We start from the raw sequence: 18,999 nt of genomic DNA on the forward strand, positions 1-18,999 counted from the left end.
CACATATATGGGCAGGAAATATCAATTTAATTTTTCATAATTTGATTGCTAGCTATATAGTGCAACTTATATGAAAATTCCAGTTGAATGTCATGAAAATTCAGAAAGATATATACAATGTTGTGAGCCATAATTTCAAAAGTACCTAAATAGTAAGGGGTTTCCCACAAATTGGTATACAATTATTTTTTGCTGTTATTTTTCATTTTTGACTTCAGTTTGTTTATTTTGACATCGTACACCTGAGTTATGCTAAAACACTTCTCTTACACAGCATCAAACGCGCGTCTTCACTCATTTGCGTAATGCTGTGGGCTTATTACCAAAATAATCAAACCGAAAATTACACACCAATTTGTGGAAAATCCCTTATTATTCAGTTACTTTCAGCAAGTTTCAAAATTATAGCTCACAATATTGAGAAGATACATGTGTATCTTCTCAATTTTCATGACATTCAGCTAGAATTTTAATATAAGCTGCACTATATATCTGGTGATCAAATTATGGGAAATAAAATTTATATTTTTGTGAAAAGTAAGCAATTAATAATCATTTGCTAAAAATACTCACATCTCATCGTGAATGATAATTTGTCACATTTTAAATTTTTATGCAGTACGTCTCATGTACAGAGTCATATTTTCTGTTTCAATTTCTTAAAACTCTGCATGCTATAAGCAAAAATCATGTGATAAAAATTTGAATTTTTTTATGGAAAACATTTATATTTTTGTGAATATATGTGCTATTTCATCAAAATTTACAGAAATATTTTACAAAGTTAGTACAATATTTTGTTAAAGTTACAAGTCATTTGCACCTTTTTCTGATACAGTGTTGATCAAAACCATTTTTTAAAATTTAATTTTTTGTCAGTACTCTAAATGCAGTCATGACAAAATTTTCAAATGAAATGGTGATTACTAACATAGGGTATATATGACCAAAATTTCAGAACGATTTGTTCAGTATTTTCCTAGAAATTCAAGAAAATGTCTAAACTCTAAAAAGAACACAGAAGTTTGAAAACATATTTTATAAATTACAAGAAAAGAAAAATGTATAAATAAAATAAATAATTCAAAAAGGTACGATTGATACACATGATAGCAAGATTTATCATTAAAAAATAAATCTGCATTAATTGTACCACCCATTAAAATGTATTTTAGTGTCAGATTTATCAGGGAAAAAATTTATTTCTATAAATTTAAATATTTATCGTATTGTGATACAATAAATAGATACATTACATAAGGGGCATACAATTTGTGATGCTGTGCAAGTCTGCACCTAATGCTGTGTGTATTTTCTACATTTTGCAATTCGTAATCATACTTCTTTCAGGTTAATTTGTATGTATCCCTATGCTATATATATTATCAAATATACAATTTAAAAATTGTTCTTTAAACATGTCTGACAAAACAGTCATATTACAAATTTGAAATAAGGTATGGCAAAAGCACCAATAATTTCTAAAATTATAGAAAACTATATAAGAAAGCAATTGTGAACCTCAACATTCTGACTCTCTTTCTCCTTTACATCATCCGTGTTGAATAACTGCATGTTTGGAATGAGAATTTTCAGAGCTGATTTGGCTAGAAACAATAAAAAAAAGGTTTTTCGCACTCTGTACAAACGTTTTGACATTGAGATAATAAAAAATTGAGATAATAAAATGATATTGCACATAATAAAAAATTCACATAAAACTCTGAAGAAAAATTAGAAGACCTCTTTTGAAGCTCTTTTTCACTATTGCAGGTACTCTAAAGGTGCATCTTATTGCACCTTTACAAGTCAAAAAAAGAAATGATAGAGCATGCATAGTATTATAAAAATATTACAAGTTACATAAGTTGGTAATCTACATGAAGAAGCTATCAATGCTAAATGATATCAAAACACGGGAAAGGAATCCCCTAAAAAGATTAAAAGGATGAAAAATTAACTGTCTTGACTAAATATACATAAAAACAATGCTAGATTTTATTACATATTATGTCCACAACAGGGCTGGACAAATCTGTTGTCCAATATATTCTGGACATGTAAAAATCCTTACCGGCATGCATTTTTTTTTAACCATATGCCCGACATTGGCAAACAAAAAAACCCCCAAAAAAATTGAAAACCTTTCTGTTTTTATTATGATTATCAGTGGCTAAGCAAATTTTTTCCCCACATCCCTTTCTTGTGATACTTGAAATAAAATCCTTAAGACACAACTCATCACAACAACTGTATTGGTATAAAGCAAATACAGGTTTATGGTATAATACAGCGTGTACCCAGAAAGCTTTCCTTTACTTATATTATATATATAACCCAGTGTACCCAGAAAGCTTTCCTTTACTTATATTATATATAAAGCTTACTTTACTTTATTTTACTGAAAGTAATGTGATGTGATAAATGGCATATGTAAAATAGGCACACTATTTGGATACTTTTCTAATTGAAATATGTATCCGTATGTTGAGAAAATGGCTAGGGTAAATGAGGACTTCCTGGACATGCTGTATAATACGGTTTAATGGCAGTAGCTCCAAAATAATTGTCATTTACGAGCTACTGTTTATTATAATTTAATTTCAAGCTAGGACTTTGTAAGGCAGTTATGATGGATATATATAGTTAATGAATTTTATTCTATTTTATTTTTAAGGCCATTAATAATATTTTGCGGCATGGGCATGAGGGATGCAGCATCATTAAGTCCAGTGCTTAAATGTGAATCGACTATGATTCTATGAGTGAAGTGAAAAGTAATTTACAGACTTTTTTTCACAAACAAAAACAGCATGAAAAATTATAATTGGGATCTGCTTTCCATTTTATCAAGTTACAGGCAGATTCAGATGATTTATATTAAAAATTAGAGCATTCAGTATGGTTTTTTTAAGAAAATTATATGTCGATAACTTTCATAAAGCTATTTTGCGAGTCCTTTTTCGAAAATGAGAAACAATTTTTATAATAAAAAAAGTAAATGCAGTGATAATTTTTAGTAACATGTTTTAGTCATGTATTATTTTGAGTCACATGCCCAACTGAGCATGTAAATATTTCGAGATTTGTCCAGCTGTGTGGCACACATAATCATCTTAAGCATTTTGAGGTGTTTTTGATTTGATTAAATATTTCTTAACCAGTGATGTATCTCAATAAAGAACAAACAAATATATATATAAACAAAGATTGGAATAATACCTGCTTCTGTCTTTGCTTGTTTTTTACTACTTCCGAAACCAGAACCATATTCCATGTTATTTATGATGACTACTGCTCCATAAGGTGTGCTGGCATTTTCTGAAACATCCGAAATTTAAAGCCTAATTATGCAAAACCATACACATGCACGGAATATAGAAACAGGTATCTACAAATGCACATAATTTAACCTCTATGATTTTGTTATACACATACCAAGTTCTTTGAATACATATCTTGGCTGAACTCTCAAACTATGCTGAACATACTCATGTAAAACACACACTGCTGACTTTCCAACAGGATTCATAATGAATTCTATAGAACAAAATTAGAAAAAAAAATTAAAACATGCAATTAATATTGTGTTGCTGAAATTAATTTTTCCTAGACCTATATATTATCATTTGCATGCAGTTTATGAGTGCCACAGCTACAAGATCTTTTGAGTAATAAACTGAAGAGCCAAAAAAACTCGTACAAGCATGCGTATGCAAATAAAGAGATATGGAACCAATCAGAGTACGGCGCTGCAGTCGGCAACGCCTATATAAAACAAGTGTCTGCATAGTTGTTAGATCGGTTACTGTTTCTACAATGGCAGGTTATCAAGATTTAAGTGAGTTTGAACGTGGTGTTATAGTCGGCGCACGAGAGATGGAACATAGCATCTCCGAGGTAGCGATGAAATTTGGATTTTCACGTACGACCATTTCACGAGTGTACCGTGAATATCGAGAATCCGGTAAAAAATTAAATCTACGACATCGCTGCGGCCGGAAAAAGATCATGCAAGAACGGGACTGACGAGAATCATTAAACGTGACAGACGTGCAACCCTTCCGCAAATTGCTGCAGATTTCAAAGCTGGGCCATCAACAAGTATCAGCGTGCGAACCATTCACTGAAATATCATCGATATGGGCTTTCGGAGCCGAAGGCCCACTCGTGTACCCTTGATGACTGCACGACAAAGATTTACGCCTCGCCTGGGCCCGACAACACCGACATTGGACTGTTGAGGACTGGAAACACGCTGTCCGGTCTGACGTGTCTCGGTTCCAATTGCTTCGAGCTGATGGACGTGTACGGGTATGGAGACAACCTCATGAATCCTACATGTCAACAGGGGACTGTTCAAGCTGGTGGAGGCTCTGTGATGGTATGGGGCGTGTGCAGTTGGCGTGATATCCGATGATACGTCTAGATACGACTCTGACAGGTACGTAAGCATCCTGTCTGATCACCTGCACCCATTCATGTTCATTGTGCATCCCGACGGACTTGGACAATTTCAGCAGGACAATGTGACACCCCACACGTCCAGAATTGCTACAAAGTGACCCCAGGAGCACTCTTCTGACTTTAGACACTTCCGCTGGCCACCAAAATCCCCAGACATGAAGATTATTGAACATATCTGGGATGCCTTGCAACGTGCTGTTCAGAAGAGATCTCCACCCCCTCTTACTCCTACGGATTTATGGACAGCCCTGCAGGATTCATGGTGTCAATTACTTCAAGCACTACTTCAGGCATTAGTTGAGTCCATGTCACGTCGTGTTGCGGCACTTCTGTGTGCTCGCGGGGGCTACACGATATTAGGCAGGTGTACCAGTTTTTTTGGCTCTTCAGTGTAATTCAAGTGCAAAAGTGGCAAACGATGTGTAAGTGCCAAAAAAAAAAAAAAGGAAAAAAGAATAATAATTCAAACACCCTTTTTTACATTAAAATGTCGAATGAGCAATGCTTTATAATGTTATCAATGTGAAAGTGCCTAGTAGTTCTCTAAGTAGTTCAAGTAGTTCAAAAGAGCATGTAAAGAAGTCGAAAGTATTAATGTCTCTATGGGCTGCAAAAATAGTGTTTTTTTGCAATTTCTCAACATTATTACTTTTAGCACTTACAGCGTTTGCCACGTTTGCTGTTCAATTCATAATACATAAAAGCTCAAATTTATTTTGAACCTCTATATATTTTCTGTAGAAAAAAATTTTTAAATATTAAATGAAATATTTATCACTTAAATAATAAAAAAAACTAAAAATTACCTCTTTTAAAATTGGTTCCAGAGTTAGGACCACTAGTAGCAGCTGATGGTAGAGGGCATGTGATCAGCTTTGTGCTCTCAGGCTGGAAGATAAAAAATGCAATGTGTAGATTGTTTATTGATTTTTTTCTTTTTCTTTGCAAAGAAATGCTACGGTAATTAACTCAACGAATTATAAACACAAAAATGGCAAATACATGATAATTATGATTTTTTTTAAGTCTAGAGCAATAATCTCCAATAGAAGAGCAAAAGAGGTTAAAGAAGTGCAAGACTGAAAAATTTAAATGCATTAAATTGACACTAGTATCGAACATTCTTGAGTGCTTGAAGTAATAGGTTGAAGAAGCCTGCTTTATAAATTATCTTTTTCACTGATGTCTAGTGATTTATATCGAAGCAACTTTACAAAATGATATTTTATCACGGTAAACTATGTATGTATTTATCAAAGCAATCAAATGTATTTTATCTCAAAGGCAAACACTCACTTATTTTCTGGTAATTGATTTAAATGAAAAAAAATCTGTATATTATTCTTACTAAAGTGGGCCGCTGCTGAGCTCGTCTTAATTCCTTTTGATATTTTCTTCTGCTAATCCATGTTCTGAAAGCAAAAAATACCAATGGTCATGAATGATACTCATCATTTATATGTAATATAATCCATGATATGCATAAAATGAAGCATATTGCAATATGACATAACATTTTTATTTATTCTGAACCATGAAATATGTTATATCTAACATATAAATTCAGTTATTAAATTTACCTGTAAAAAATGCCCAGTTCCTCATTTCTAGCATTACTTCTTAAGTATTACAGTATTTATTGCTAAAATGGGAATAATGCTTAAATTGTGGTTTGATAATTAAGAATTGTCCAGTGAATCATAAAATATCATATTAAGCTATACTATTTGTGAGATATAGAAGTAGGAGCCAAGAAAGCAGTCAAAAATAAAAACTTTGCAAGAAATTTGGAAATCAAGTTGAACCATCCAACCATTGGCAATCAGCCATTTTAAGGCAGAGATTTGATGCAAGATTTTAAGGCAGAGATGTGATGCGAGATTTTAAGGCAGAGATGTGATGCGAGATTTTAAGGCAGAGATGTGATGCGAGATTTTAAGGCAGAGATTTGAGAGATTGGCAAATACTCGGAATTTCAGAAGAGGATGTATGAAAATTTGGTTCACCCGTCCTATGGTACTCACCTTTCCTAGTTCCAAGAAAAAGGTATGGAAAAAAGAAACTCCCCAACTTTTTTTCTTCTTTCTACTGCTTATCGTTATTGCACGACCTTGAAAACCAGTTTTACTACTTTGAAGTACAGATGAGAACCATTTTACTGTACTGTATTGGTATAATCCGCGGGTTGCTGAAGAATTAAATGACAAGGCACATCCAATTGCATCCCTGAATGAAGTGCTGTATAACAAATTTTCCAAGTTCAGAGAGTTTTTCCCCTGCGCATTACATACCGGAAATTATGCTACTCCCGTGGCGATCTACCAGCATTCAAAGACAATCTATACGCTGTTAATTTGCTCCGTTCCTACAAGATTACGAATGCATATTTTTTGCAAAATCAGAAATGTTCGGAACGCCCGTTCAAATTGAAAAAAAAAATATATATACAAAAAAAAATTATTTTAAGAAAAAGGAAAAAAAAATAAAAAATTCAAAAAGATATCTTTTCACTACCTCTTTATTTTTATCTTCATTTCTCTTGTATCTTTTATCCTACTATACATATATATATACATGTTACTACCAAAACTCAAAGTTGGTCAGTTGAACCAGCAAATGCCCAAAATTTAGGCTTTTGCCAGCCCTTAAATACATCAATCCCTACGATTCAGGGTCTTGCCAGGTTGGCAGATTTTCTGCGATAATTATGGCCATTTATAATTAGCCATAGCTAACCATAATTGATTAGTTATGGCAACTCTAACAATCAAAGGAATCTGAATGTTGATATCTTAGTGATCCATACATAGGGATATAAAGAGATCAACATATGGGGCCAGCCAAAGCTTGAAATTCGGACACTAGCAGATCAACAGGATCAGTCAGTTCATGAAGTGCCCAACTTCGGAATTTGGCAATATTACACATATATATATAAATAATATGACATTGAAAAGAGAATAATCTCCACAGTTTTATTTTAGTATATTATTGTTGAAGCTTGTCCCTTTCATGCATAGCTTGAGTTGAAAGTAAAAGAAAATTTACTTGAAACGTTTCACTGCAATTGTCTCAAACTCAAATCTTTTTTCACAGTATTGACGAAGAGCCAAATAATCTAAAAAAAGCACAGAAAAATAAATTTATGTACTTGTACATATTATATTAAATGACTGCATGAAAAAAATGTGTATATACCTTTCAGGAGTAATAGAGGAAATATAAAAATGTTCAAAACTAAAACTGAGATAACTTCTCTAAAACAATTACAATAAATACGATACTGTATTATAATCAAGTTGAAATGGGATTCATAAACAGAGAACTCATCTTGCTTATTTGAGAACTTATCTGCTGATTATGAAACATACTTCATCCAAGTTGAAAAAAACAATGGTCATAATTACCAAGTGATCGATCTTTCTTGCTCTGTTCAACACACTGCACATTTGCAGAGGGAAAGGCTGTATTATTTACATCAGATTTGTCAACTTCTGTAATTTTTAAATAACAAAATACATTCATTTGTAAAAGAGAAAAAAATAATACATAAAAAAATTGTTTTAATATAAATATTTATTAACCACCATATAATGATATGACTGATAGAGAGTTATTAATATTACCAAACGAATGAACGATAAATTATCAGGGTGGGCAAAGTTTAGGATAGCATGATAAACACTATGAATTTTATCACAGTCTCTAAAATATCTATCTTGTAACTATACATGGAAAATGAGATGTGCATTATAAAAATAATACAGCTGACACTCATCATAGGGACTGTTCTGTTAGGCCAGTGTTTCCCCTGGTGGGCAATGGAATGGTCGGGGGGACGATAGAAGCTACAGACTTAACATAGGATCCTATGGGTTCACTTGAGTTGGGGAGAGATGAGGAAAGAAATTTTGCTGATGAAGGGGGTGATGGAACAAAAAGTTTGGGAAACTGTGTTAGGCCAATCTGTAGTATAAGTTCCAAAAGTTTTCCTGTATATATGTACTGCCAAAGCCCGAAATTGGACAATTCGCAACAGGGCCGCCCCCTTCCCAATTTCGTTAAATATTGACCCAGGCAGTTCGCGAAGTGGCTGGTGATCTGGCCAAAGTCTGATAACAAAAGACATATTCAGTATCGTCAAGTTGGAGTATTTTTCTATAATAATTATGTCCATGTTAGTTATGGCAACCCATCAAACCACAGTCAAGATACAGTAACCTTTTTTTTTGCTTCAAAATTTTGCCAAAACTATACGTTTATATAATTATTTTTATACTTTTTTCTCTTGAATTTTACTTTTTCTTTTGTCACACGGAGCTAATCCAATACAGCTGCTATATATAGATATATAGACGCGCATCACACGTTGGTGATTAAAAAATGGATTTGGCTCTTACCGGCATTGAATGCAGTGTCAATACATCTCCGGCCAAAGTCGGAATCATTTCTGCAATTCAGATTTGGCTAATTCAGAAATTTGGCAATTTCAGATAAAACTCTTGTCAAATTCACAAAAATTCCAATTTGGCTGCACTTCGGGCTTTGGCAGTAACGTGTATAACAACCATTGACTGCATTCATAATCAAATAAAAAATTTTAGAACTTAGAACAGCATGACTCAAGTTTTAAAGAAATGATCGTATTATGGTATTTTCAGCTTTAAGCCAAAAACTTGCTTCAGTTTTAAGACAAAAATTAAAACATACTTTTAAGTAATTTTGACGGTCTTTTAATCTGCTTGTGTTTTGTTTTGCAAGTATTGGTTCCAGTATGCTATTATTATTAAAACAATTCATGTTTTGGGATTTATGAGTGTTTTTAGATAGGTTTTTGACAGATTTGGATTTAGATATTAAACAGTTTCTTAAATATTCTAGTACATCTATTTAATCATTTACTTTTACTGAAAGAAAATCTATTGATTTCTAGAAAATACTTCAGCACTTTGGGGGGTTTTGGATAGTAAAAAAAATTTTTAGGCAGTAATATTCATATGCATGGTTCAAAACCAGTTTTGTTTTGGATGTTCAAAAATTCCATCTTGGAAATCACCTGTTGATTTTTCTTTTTCTGTCTGTTCAGAGTTCTGTAAATTTGCAGAAGTTGCACCATTCTGATCACACTGTGAAGCATCTGCAATTAATAAATACACAAATGAGAAACCTCAGATGTAGTATAAATCTGAATCGTGATAAAAAAAAACACAAAATTACAGAGAAAATTTTCTTGTACAACACTTTTAGTCTTTTTACACATGAACTCTGAATAAAGATATAGATGTACAAATTTTCACAATAGGAGTCTTTCTTACAACTTGATGGTTAAAAATCCCAAAAAATTGGGTTCTTAAGCCACCATCTAAAATTAAAAACGAGGAAAAAGAAATCAGATAAATTTTATTTACACCATTTTATGTATGACATTCATATTCATCACATACTAATTATATATCATCAACCTATGACACCACAAGAAATAAGAAAATATTAAAACATAAATGTGATTATTGGCATAAGGACCGAGATTATAGCATTGTTTTGCAGGGAAAAAACAAACACGCCCTTCCTGAGAAAAGCCTGTGTAAGCCTATGTATATGATAATTGGGGAAGGGAGAATAAAGTGAAGCTTTTAAATATCTGATGAATATATGTGACATAAAATCCTGAATTGGTAAGTAAAATTAACCTTCAATCTTTTCTTTTTCACTTGCAGTTTCAACAGGGGTCACCAAATCTGCAGACTGCCGATTTGTTGCTGCACCCTTCTCCTTTTCCAACTCTTTAAAATATTGCAAACATGGAATAGCGGAAATAGGAATTTCATGTTTCTGGTGGGAGAACATGAAATCAATTAAGTGCAATTCTATATGTAACATGTTTGATACTATAACAGATATGCATACAGGTAATTAATAACATTCATATCAAATACACAGACATAAATCTTGATAATCTTCATCCTTTTTTTGTTATTATATAAAAAATTAAATTGGAAAAACATATCCGCTAATAGCTGAACTTGGTTAATACAGAGATTAAAAAAAATCTATCATGTAGTCGCATGAATCAAGGACATCTGCCCCGTATAATACTGTATTAGCCAGAAATTTTTTATTTTTATCTGACGCATAAAAAATTTATATTTGGCATCAATGTTTTTATCGGCATTTTTCCTGTTATGCTTTGTGAATTTGTATTTATAAAAGCCCTCAGCAATTTCCTGACTGTACTCTGTCTTAAATAACAGTAAACCACCTAATTGACAGATAGGAGTGTCGTATGTTCAGTAGTAATTGTAGTCCCTTATAAATTAAACTGTCTTACTCAACTTTAAAAAACCTTTAATTTCTGAAGTTAATAGAGGCCGAATAAACTTTCATGTTACACAAACTTGCATCTATGTTCTCATTACTTGCTACAGAATGAATAAGAAACACATTTCTTGTTAAAGAGTTTCAAATTCCTCTCATGGCTCTCTGAGCAATCATCTGAAAGACTAACTTTTAAAAATTATCAGTACTGCACCTACATTACATATGCTATTTTTATATGAATTATTAAAATCAAACTTTTTTGAACATTTTACAAAGAAAATTTGCTCACAAAGTCCAAAAACTTTTGCTTGTATCAACCAGACTTCCCATTTCAGCATCAGTAAAAAGATTGAAATTTATCACGTGTTTGTATTTGCCATATAGAAAAACAGATAACTTTAGAAATAAGACATGATCTTATTTATATTGAACAAGCTAGAATGTGTGTAAAAAATATAAATGTGTATGGATATGAAATTCTACAACTATCCAGATTTACAACATATATCTGAAATCTCCCCCCCCCCCCCCGTAAGAAAATCTGAGGATGCAAAGCAATCATCTCCACAAGTTTAAAACAAAAATTCGGATCCAAAAAATATGAAAATCGCAAAACACAATATATCTGTACATAGCATGATGAATATCTTACCCTTGCACTTCCAGGTCCAAGGAAATATGGTTTTGACATGCAGCAAACTCGTGACTGTTTATGCAAATAAACAGGCATCCCACTATTATGAGTAACTTCAATCCATCCTTCTGGTAAGACATCGAAGTGATCACGACCTCTAACTAAGTACATCACAGAGAAGAAATGAGAAACAGAGGACAACAAAAAAACAAACAAAACTTACAGCAAGTTATGTCCCTTGTTTGTCATTGTGTTAGTTAACAGAATTGATGTCGATCATAGCATAGATCTGGCTTGTTTTTAATTTTGGAATCTAGGTACTAATTTGATGAACACTACCAAAATGCTGTGATGATCATTAACAGATCAAGAACAAAAGCAACATTGTAAACGAGGAATCTTCAATGCGTAGCCTGCAGGCTATCAGTAGCTCACTAGGCTTTCTGTCATGGTTTGCCAGCCATTGTGAAAATTAAGCTAATAAAATCTTTATAGCTTAATGGTGATTGATATAACTATGTAACATAAGATGACCATAACTTAATGGCACACAAGCTACATCAAATTCTTACCATAGACTGCACTGTGTGATAGGTTGAAGACCCATGGTATATAAAGGAAAGTAAACTTTTTGGTGAGCATGGACTACTCAAATTTCTTTGTAACTAGTTGCAGACATCATAAATAATAATTGAAAATTTCAGGAATGGATGACTCCAACATTCGAAAAGATGGTGTGTTCCCCCCCCCCCCACCCCCAGGTTTTAAGTATGCCAACTAATGAGGAAGAATACAGTACTTATATGAATAAATATTCATTATGATGTGACAGCCATGCTGATTCATATCATGTTTGGCTTCATCTGTAACAACAGATGTTTAAAGAAAGGGTCACATTTCGCCAGTATGTATATAGGTCAATCACGTGGTTAAAGATCGTCATAATCATAAGTCTTTCTTAAAACCAAAACAAAACCAGAAAGTATCAAATAAATATAAAATTTTCATGACATACCATACTGTTTTTGGATCCACATTTTTCTTAAATATTTTACTAAAATTTTATTAAAAAATTGGCTTATACAGAAACCCTATGTAAAAATTTTAGGCTTTTTAGACTGATTTCAATTCACTTTTTGCATCCATGTGAATAACCAATAAGCTCATAAATGGTAATACTGAATAAATATACATAAGAAAATATTTCATCATACAATCAATCAAAAATGAAAACTGATTACAACCTGATTAGAACTCTGAAACCGAACTACTTGTGTATGGAAGTAGGAAAAATCTGAAAATTAGACAAATGTTCAAAAAAAAATTTGTTTTTAGTGTATTACAGGGATGGGGGGAGAAGAGGAAAAAATTGAAAGTTTCAATGGGATTATTATATTGAAACAAGGCTTGAAAAATGCCAGGTTGAGAATCTGTGAATGACTAAAAATTTCTGGAATTTTGTGTCAACTAAGTTCAAGAAAACTGAAAGCATACATGCCAACATTGAGAACCAAGTCTCTCCATAGTGGCAATTTTCGCTGACAAGAGGGAGGGGGCAGAAACCCCAAAAATTTTTCCCATTCTGAATTGCATTTCAAATTCAGCTCGATATTTATTCTTTGGAGATGTGGTTATTGTGTGACATGATTTTGTACTCTATAAGATAACAGAATTAAGAGAAATCTCCAATCAAAAACAAAATACTTTTGAAAAAAAAAAAAGACTTCCATAGTATTTCTCCCCGATTAACCATAACTCATTTTGTATTTTGTGGTAGAAATCCGTAGAAACTATAGGCATTCCATAGTAGTTGGCAAGTATGTGGAAGAAAAAGAAAAACATTTTCGATCTTTCTCAATTGAAAATAAATATGCTGAGCCACTGAGAACAAGACACATCAAAATGAAAAATGTTTATCTTTGTACTCAATAATTTGAGATTGGTGCCATGGCAATACAGTGTTGCAATGTTGAGGGCCATCTTAACGGAATTACAAACTTATTAGAAAAATAATTCTAGAAAGAACATTGATTTTCTAAATGTCATATGCCAAAGTGTGAATTTTCACAACTGAGATAAATTATTATAAATCTGGACCAACATAAATCGGTTTCATGACTTTTTCTTAGTACATCAAGGAAATAGATCTTTTCTGGATATTATGCTGAGATAAACTTGTGAAGAAAAGTCATCAGGTATCCGCCAGGAATCGAACCCAGCTCCTCTAGCAAACAGAGCAAGTGCACTACCATATACACCACTACTTTACTGCACACCAGCTCTGGTCATATTGCCATACAGTAATTTACTAAAGACCAAGTTGGATCAGAAATTAAGGCAACATCTATCGATGGTTGCCTCAGGTATGGAAAAAACTTGTTATTAATGCCTTTCCCCAGGATCAAACCAGCAGACCTGACAGCAATTTTTATGATGGTAGATGAGCATCTTATCTCTGTACCACTTGAGCACCATATACACCATTGGGGAGATTACCCTTACACGTGTCCTCACTGGCGTGTGTGGCACAGTGCTTGCCCTGTTTGCAATAGCACCTGGGTCCGATTCTTGGCAGAGACCAGGCGACTTTTCTTTCTGAGTTCATCTCAACAAAATGTACAGAAAAGGTCTATTTCCTTGATAAATCTGTTCAATTATATACAGTGAAAAAAAACGATAACTATAAAATTTTGCTATGTCTATTTAATAAAAGATGAAGGAGCAAAAAATTGTTTTCCCATGAAACGCTTCCACTGACACAAACACAACTAATACCTAAAACGGCATAAATGACTTTTGCCTATTTTCAAACTTTTATTGTAATAATGTCTTTTTGAGTTTTTCCTGTCGTAAATGACTATGTCGACATTTTCTATGTTTATTCATGAATTTTAGAGACCATATTCTACAAAACTCAGATATTTTTTACATTGAGAACTTCAAAAGAATTCTTTTTAATGTTTAACCCTCAGAATTTTTAGGCTCCATTTAGCAAATACACGTAAACAGCATCATCTAAATGCATGGGCCTATCTGGGGGCCCGAGTGCAGAGAGAGCCTCAAGAAAACAAGATCCGCATGACATTTTTGACAGCAAAGTATGTAAATTGGTGGGCAGGTATTTCTAGGGCATATTTCCAAGACGGGGGTAGAGAGGGGCACTTCAGAAAAATCCCTCGGCCCGGGGGATTATGACACTGTTAAGACGGCTTTGGGCATAAGTGCCCAAGAGACTACTTTGCTGCACACCAACTGGTCATATCGCAATACAGCAATTTCCAACCAGTGGAGTTGAGTGGGAAATGCCGGTGCCATCTATCAGTGGTTGCCAGGGTTTAAGCTAGGTAAAAATTTCATTTAACAAAAAAGCAAAAATGGAGAAAAAAGCTTTAGCAAAATGCTAATATGATAATGACTAATGGCTGTATGTCTACTCGTTTCATACCTCCTGTACGCATTTTTGCAAAAGTGGCTACTTCTTTCACATTCTAAGATTTTATTTTTGCATATTGAAAAAATGTGAACGTAGCTACAACCCTGGTAGCGGCCCCCAGGCTCAACAAGTAAAGAATTTTCTCTGTTCTTCCCCAGATTCAAACTTGTGGTAAGGTGCTTGGTGCAGTGGAAGACAAGCATCTTACCACTGCACCACTCAGGCGCTGCCTGAAAGACTAAATTGGCGTAGATGTAATGAAGACTTCTCATCTCTGCTATGCATAGCTTTTAGATAGCAATTAACAAATCATTGAATTCGCATCACGATTGTAAGATCTCTAAAGCAACCCATAATGTATAACTTAGAATAAATGAGAAGTTCGTTTCATCATGTTTCACATAACATGCCTTCTCACGCACTGCACAGCATTGTAGATAAATAGCTGACTGTCCGGTTGACATCATGGCTTTAAACAGATGGGGTGAGAGCCAACACCGGAATTTATATATATATATATATAGATATTATATTTTTACACCATAAATAAACACACTGCTAACATTGGCAAGTTATTTTAGACATGCAAATCATCTCTAGAATTGGAAAACTTTCTCTCGATGCAGATTAATCAATTCAAAAAAAGATCAGAAATGTTTGAAAAATTTTAGAAAAAATTGTTATGAAAATGTTTTAAAAATAATTGTTATGAAAATGTTTTAAAAATAATTCCATGTGAAAATGTTTTAAAAATAATTCCATGTGAAAATTTTCTAGTTTTAATATAATTATTCTTTTTCAGCTAGCGCCGTTTTGCATGTGTCTGAAAATTACATATTACGAATTAAATTAAATTAAACTCTGACCTAATCCTGTAGGATCACAAACACTTTTTTTGGCATAATAATATCAACTTAACTAATAATGCAGTTATTATATCATATTATTGAACCAGAAGGTTCAGCGAATTCAGCCCTGTTTGTTAGCCAATTTTCAGACCCTTAACACAGTAGCTTTTGATCTTTCCTTTTTAACCCAATCAATTATTAATAATTCCTTTTTTTAGTGCCCATTTTGGCCATTTTCAGTGCTTAAATTTTTGGGTTCTAGTAATACCACTCTGAACTCGCAAAAATATGGTTTTCAAGGTTTTAGCTCAATCTAGAAATATAACTTAGATTTTCACCTAGCACAAAAAAAAAAAATTTTATTCAAAATTTAACTTTTTTTGAGTGAATAACTATCTGTACTTACAATATTTTTCTTCACCACAACCCAATTTTCCTTACCTTTCAACACAACTTTTTCTTTCACTTCATGCGATAGATCGTCGTCATTTTCTGGGATATCTTCAGATGTTTTTACAGGTTTTTGAGACGTCAAACCCTCATCCAACATTGCATATATTTCATCATCAGATATGCCCTCATCATCATCATCTCCACTATTCAAATCACTCGAGCCGTATTCTTCTTCATCTATGCCATTGCTCTGAAGTTCATCTAAAATATCGAACTCTACAAGGGCGGAATTAGCAGAATTCTTTTGAACATTTATATTTAGCCCTCCTTTCTGACCAAAGCAATTTAAAATTTTGTTTTCATTTTCGGCAATATCTACGGAAGGCGATTCATTCATGTGAGTTGCTGATTCTTCCTGACTGCAGTCCTCTAACTTTATCCTCTTGAGTAATGGTTCGTTCTCATTTGTTGAATTCTTCCCACCTCCACCATGCTTAATGTCCAATCCATCTTCAATTAATTGAATGGACGTTTGCATAGCTAGGGGTGGTGTCACTTCGACTGCATGATTAACAGGAATATCTTCTGTTATCTCACCATCCTCTAGATCACTCATGTTATTTTCTCGGTAGAAGTGCACACTTCTTTTTATGGCTTATACAATGACCTTAATCATCATTAAATCCTCCAAATATGAAGCCTGGAAAAACAATGCAAAAAGAGTGTGAATCAGCTCACCTAATGGAAGAATAAAATTTTAATTAGCGTTTAAATTATGTCACATATTTCCTTTCGCAAGTAGACCACTTGAAAATCTTCATGAATTGAACACACCCTCTATAGCAGGGTGAGACAAATTCCAGCGACTAAAAAATTGGAATTTGTGACTAATATTTTATAATTAATTGAAGTCAAAGGGCCATACAAAATTACAGAGAATTATGCCAGCATGCAAAAGAGTCCGTAAGTTCTGGACAAGCCAGAAAATAGATTAATTTTGACCAATTTTGTTGGGGGAAAAATTTTGCTATAATTTCTATAAAATTATGCCGGTGCCTAAATTTTTTTTGATTAATCAAGCCCTGCTCTATAGCCTTATATGAAGGTCATCTGGAAAGTAATACCTATTTTCAAATAAAACCTCAACTACTTCAATTTTATTTTACATTTTCATAACTCATGCTACTTTTATACAGTTCCCATTTTTAAATTCAAGCATTTGTTTGCTATATCTTGTAACAAGCTTTTATGTGTGAATACCAGCACTATAGTCTCCTGCCGCCATTCCATGAAGAATAGCTGTGACTTCATCATTTTGAAAACGTTTTTCTTCCCCCCAGAAACTTTAAGCTTGGTGAAGAGATGAAAACCACTAATGGCTAAGTCAGGACTCTGTGGGAGATGGTCATTAATTTCCAAATGAAACCTTCCAAGGACTTGTTTCAATTTCTCTGCAAAATGAGGCACATCACATTGTCCCAATACAAACATTTCGAATCGATTAACGAGCGATGATTTGCATTACGAGCAAAAGTTTTATGCTTCATTCATTTTCACATTATCACAACTGCGTTGATGGTTTTTTTGCTTTCATCCACACACGTGCTGTGAAATTATGGGTAATATTCTCCCCTACAGTGTTCGGTCAGCGTGCTCAACTAAAAAAATGAACACCCGTACGAAAGAGACTTTACAATATGAAACATTTTAGCATTTTAATCACGTGTTTGTACACTTGAATTTTTAAAAAAATTCTTCTTGGAGAAAACTGTGGGCTGATTGCATTATTGAACATGTCTTTAGGGCTAGATCATGAACAAGGGCCACCATTTCTAAAGAGATGTGCCACTGAGCAAGACCATGGGACTGGAGGTGCATGAGCTCGACATTCAACTAGTGGAGGAACATAACCGTATCCACAGACAACTGATGAATCTCCATTGCACGCAACAGCGAGAGCTTATGCACAGGATCTCGTCTGAGGAAGGTGAAGAGACAAATGAGGAGTATATCACTCCTTCAAATGAGATTAATGTTATGCGGGGGGGGGGGGTGCTCGTGATTGTATAGGACAAAATGCACTTAACAACTCAATTAAAAACACTCGAAACACACATCAAGAGATGAGCAGAACGTAATAATCTGTAAGTAGTCCTTCCAGAGAATATTCTCAAGGATATTATATGTAACTATATTGTAAATAACAGGAGAATATTCTCATCAAGAACTTACAAGGATATTCTTAAGTTACTTATAAAAGTCTTACGCCAGAGAATATTCTCCTCGATGAGAATATTCTCAAAGATTATTTTAGAGAATTTTACATCTCTATGAAGATTTATATAAAGAGATGTTCCTCATGTCTTTATATTAGGCTGATTAAAATTAGATAACGATTCAAAAAAATATAAAAATGTAATCCTCCCATTAGATCTTTGTTTTGTCCAAAGACCACGCAATATATACCTGAAATATATAGATGAGCCGGCTTTTATTTTAAATCAACACAAACCAATCATTTACTTGAGAAAGCAATTGATTATTACATCCTAAAATGATTATAATAAAAAAAAACCTTAATAAACAGCCTGAATGAATAAATAAAACGTTGGAAACCCGTAAATATACAATACAATCTTCAATCAATTACACCAGGGTAAACAATACGAAAAAAAAATTTGATATCCACCATTTTTGGTCCATTTTAACTCCATGAACCCTCCGCCGTTCCTTTCTCAACAACTTCGCATACAAAATAACTTCTTAAAAATAAAGCATACCGGATTAATTAATTAACACTATCATACTTCTACGTTTCCTTGACAATTAAAATATAATTTGATAACAGAAGTCTATTATTTCACCCTATGATAAAATATATGTAAACACCTGAGCATTCGGATGTC

The 18,999-nt window shown here is 33.3% G+C and overlaps 1 protein-coding gene across 1 annotated transcript in view; it reads right to left on the minus strand.

The window, feature by feature from the left end:
- Nucleotides 1–18,780, minus strand: part of pasha (microprocessor complex subunit partner of drosha) — a 31,847-nt gene extending 13,067 nt beyond the window's left edge. The window contains exons 1-12 of the mRNA XM_089235908.1: nt 18,560–18,780; nt 16,142–16,793; nt 11,438–11,580; nt 10,158–10,299; nt 9,524–9,604; nt 7,875–7,961; nt 7,516–7,585; nt 5,816–5,879; nt 5,274–5,355; nt 3,439–3,540; nt 3,223–3,321; nt 1,522–1,607 (exon numbers count right to left, since the gene is read on the minus strand). Of these exons, the coding sequence (XP_089092034.1) occupies nt 1,522–1,607; nt 3,223–3,321; nt 3,439–3,540; nt 5,274–5,355; nt 5,816–5,879; nt 7,516–7,585; nt 7,875–7,961; nt 9,524–9,604; nt 10,158–10,299; nt 11,438–11,580; nt 16,142–16,709 (1,524 nt within the window). The 5' untranslated portion in view covers nt 16,710–16,793; nt 18,560–18,780. The remainder of the gene's footprint in view (nt 1–1,521; nt 1,608–3,222; nt 3,322–3,438; nt 3,541–5,273; nt 5,356–5,815; nt 5,880–7,515; nt 7,586–7,874; nt 7,962–9,523; nt 9,605–10,157; nt 10,300–11,437; nt 11,581–16,141; nt 16,794–18,559) is intronic.
- Between the last annotated feature and the right edge of the window lie 219 nt (nt 18,781–18,999).

The sequence above is a fragment of the Pholcus phalangioides genome, unplaced genomic scaffold, assembly GCF_987345545.1.
Source record: "Pholcus phalangioides strain wild (caught in Gottingen) unplaced genomic scaffold, Ppha-v1.0 ptg000009l_1, whole genome shotgun sequence".
In the NCBI taxonomy this organism is placed as follows: Eukaryota; Metazoa; Arthropoda; class Arachnida; order Araneae; family Pholcidae; genus Pholcus; species Pholcus phalangioides.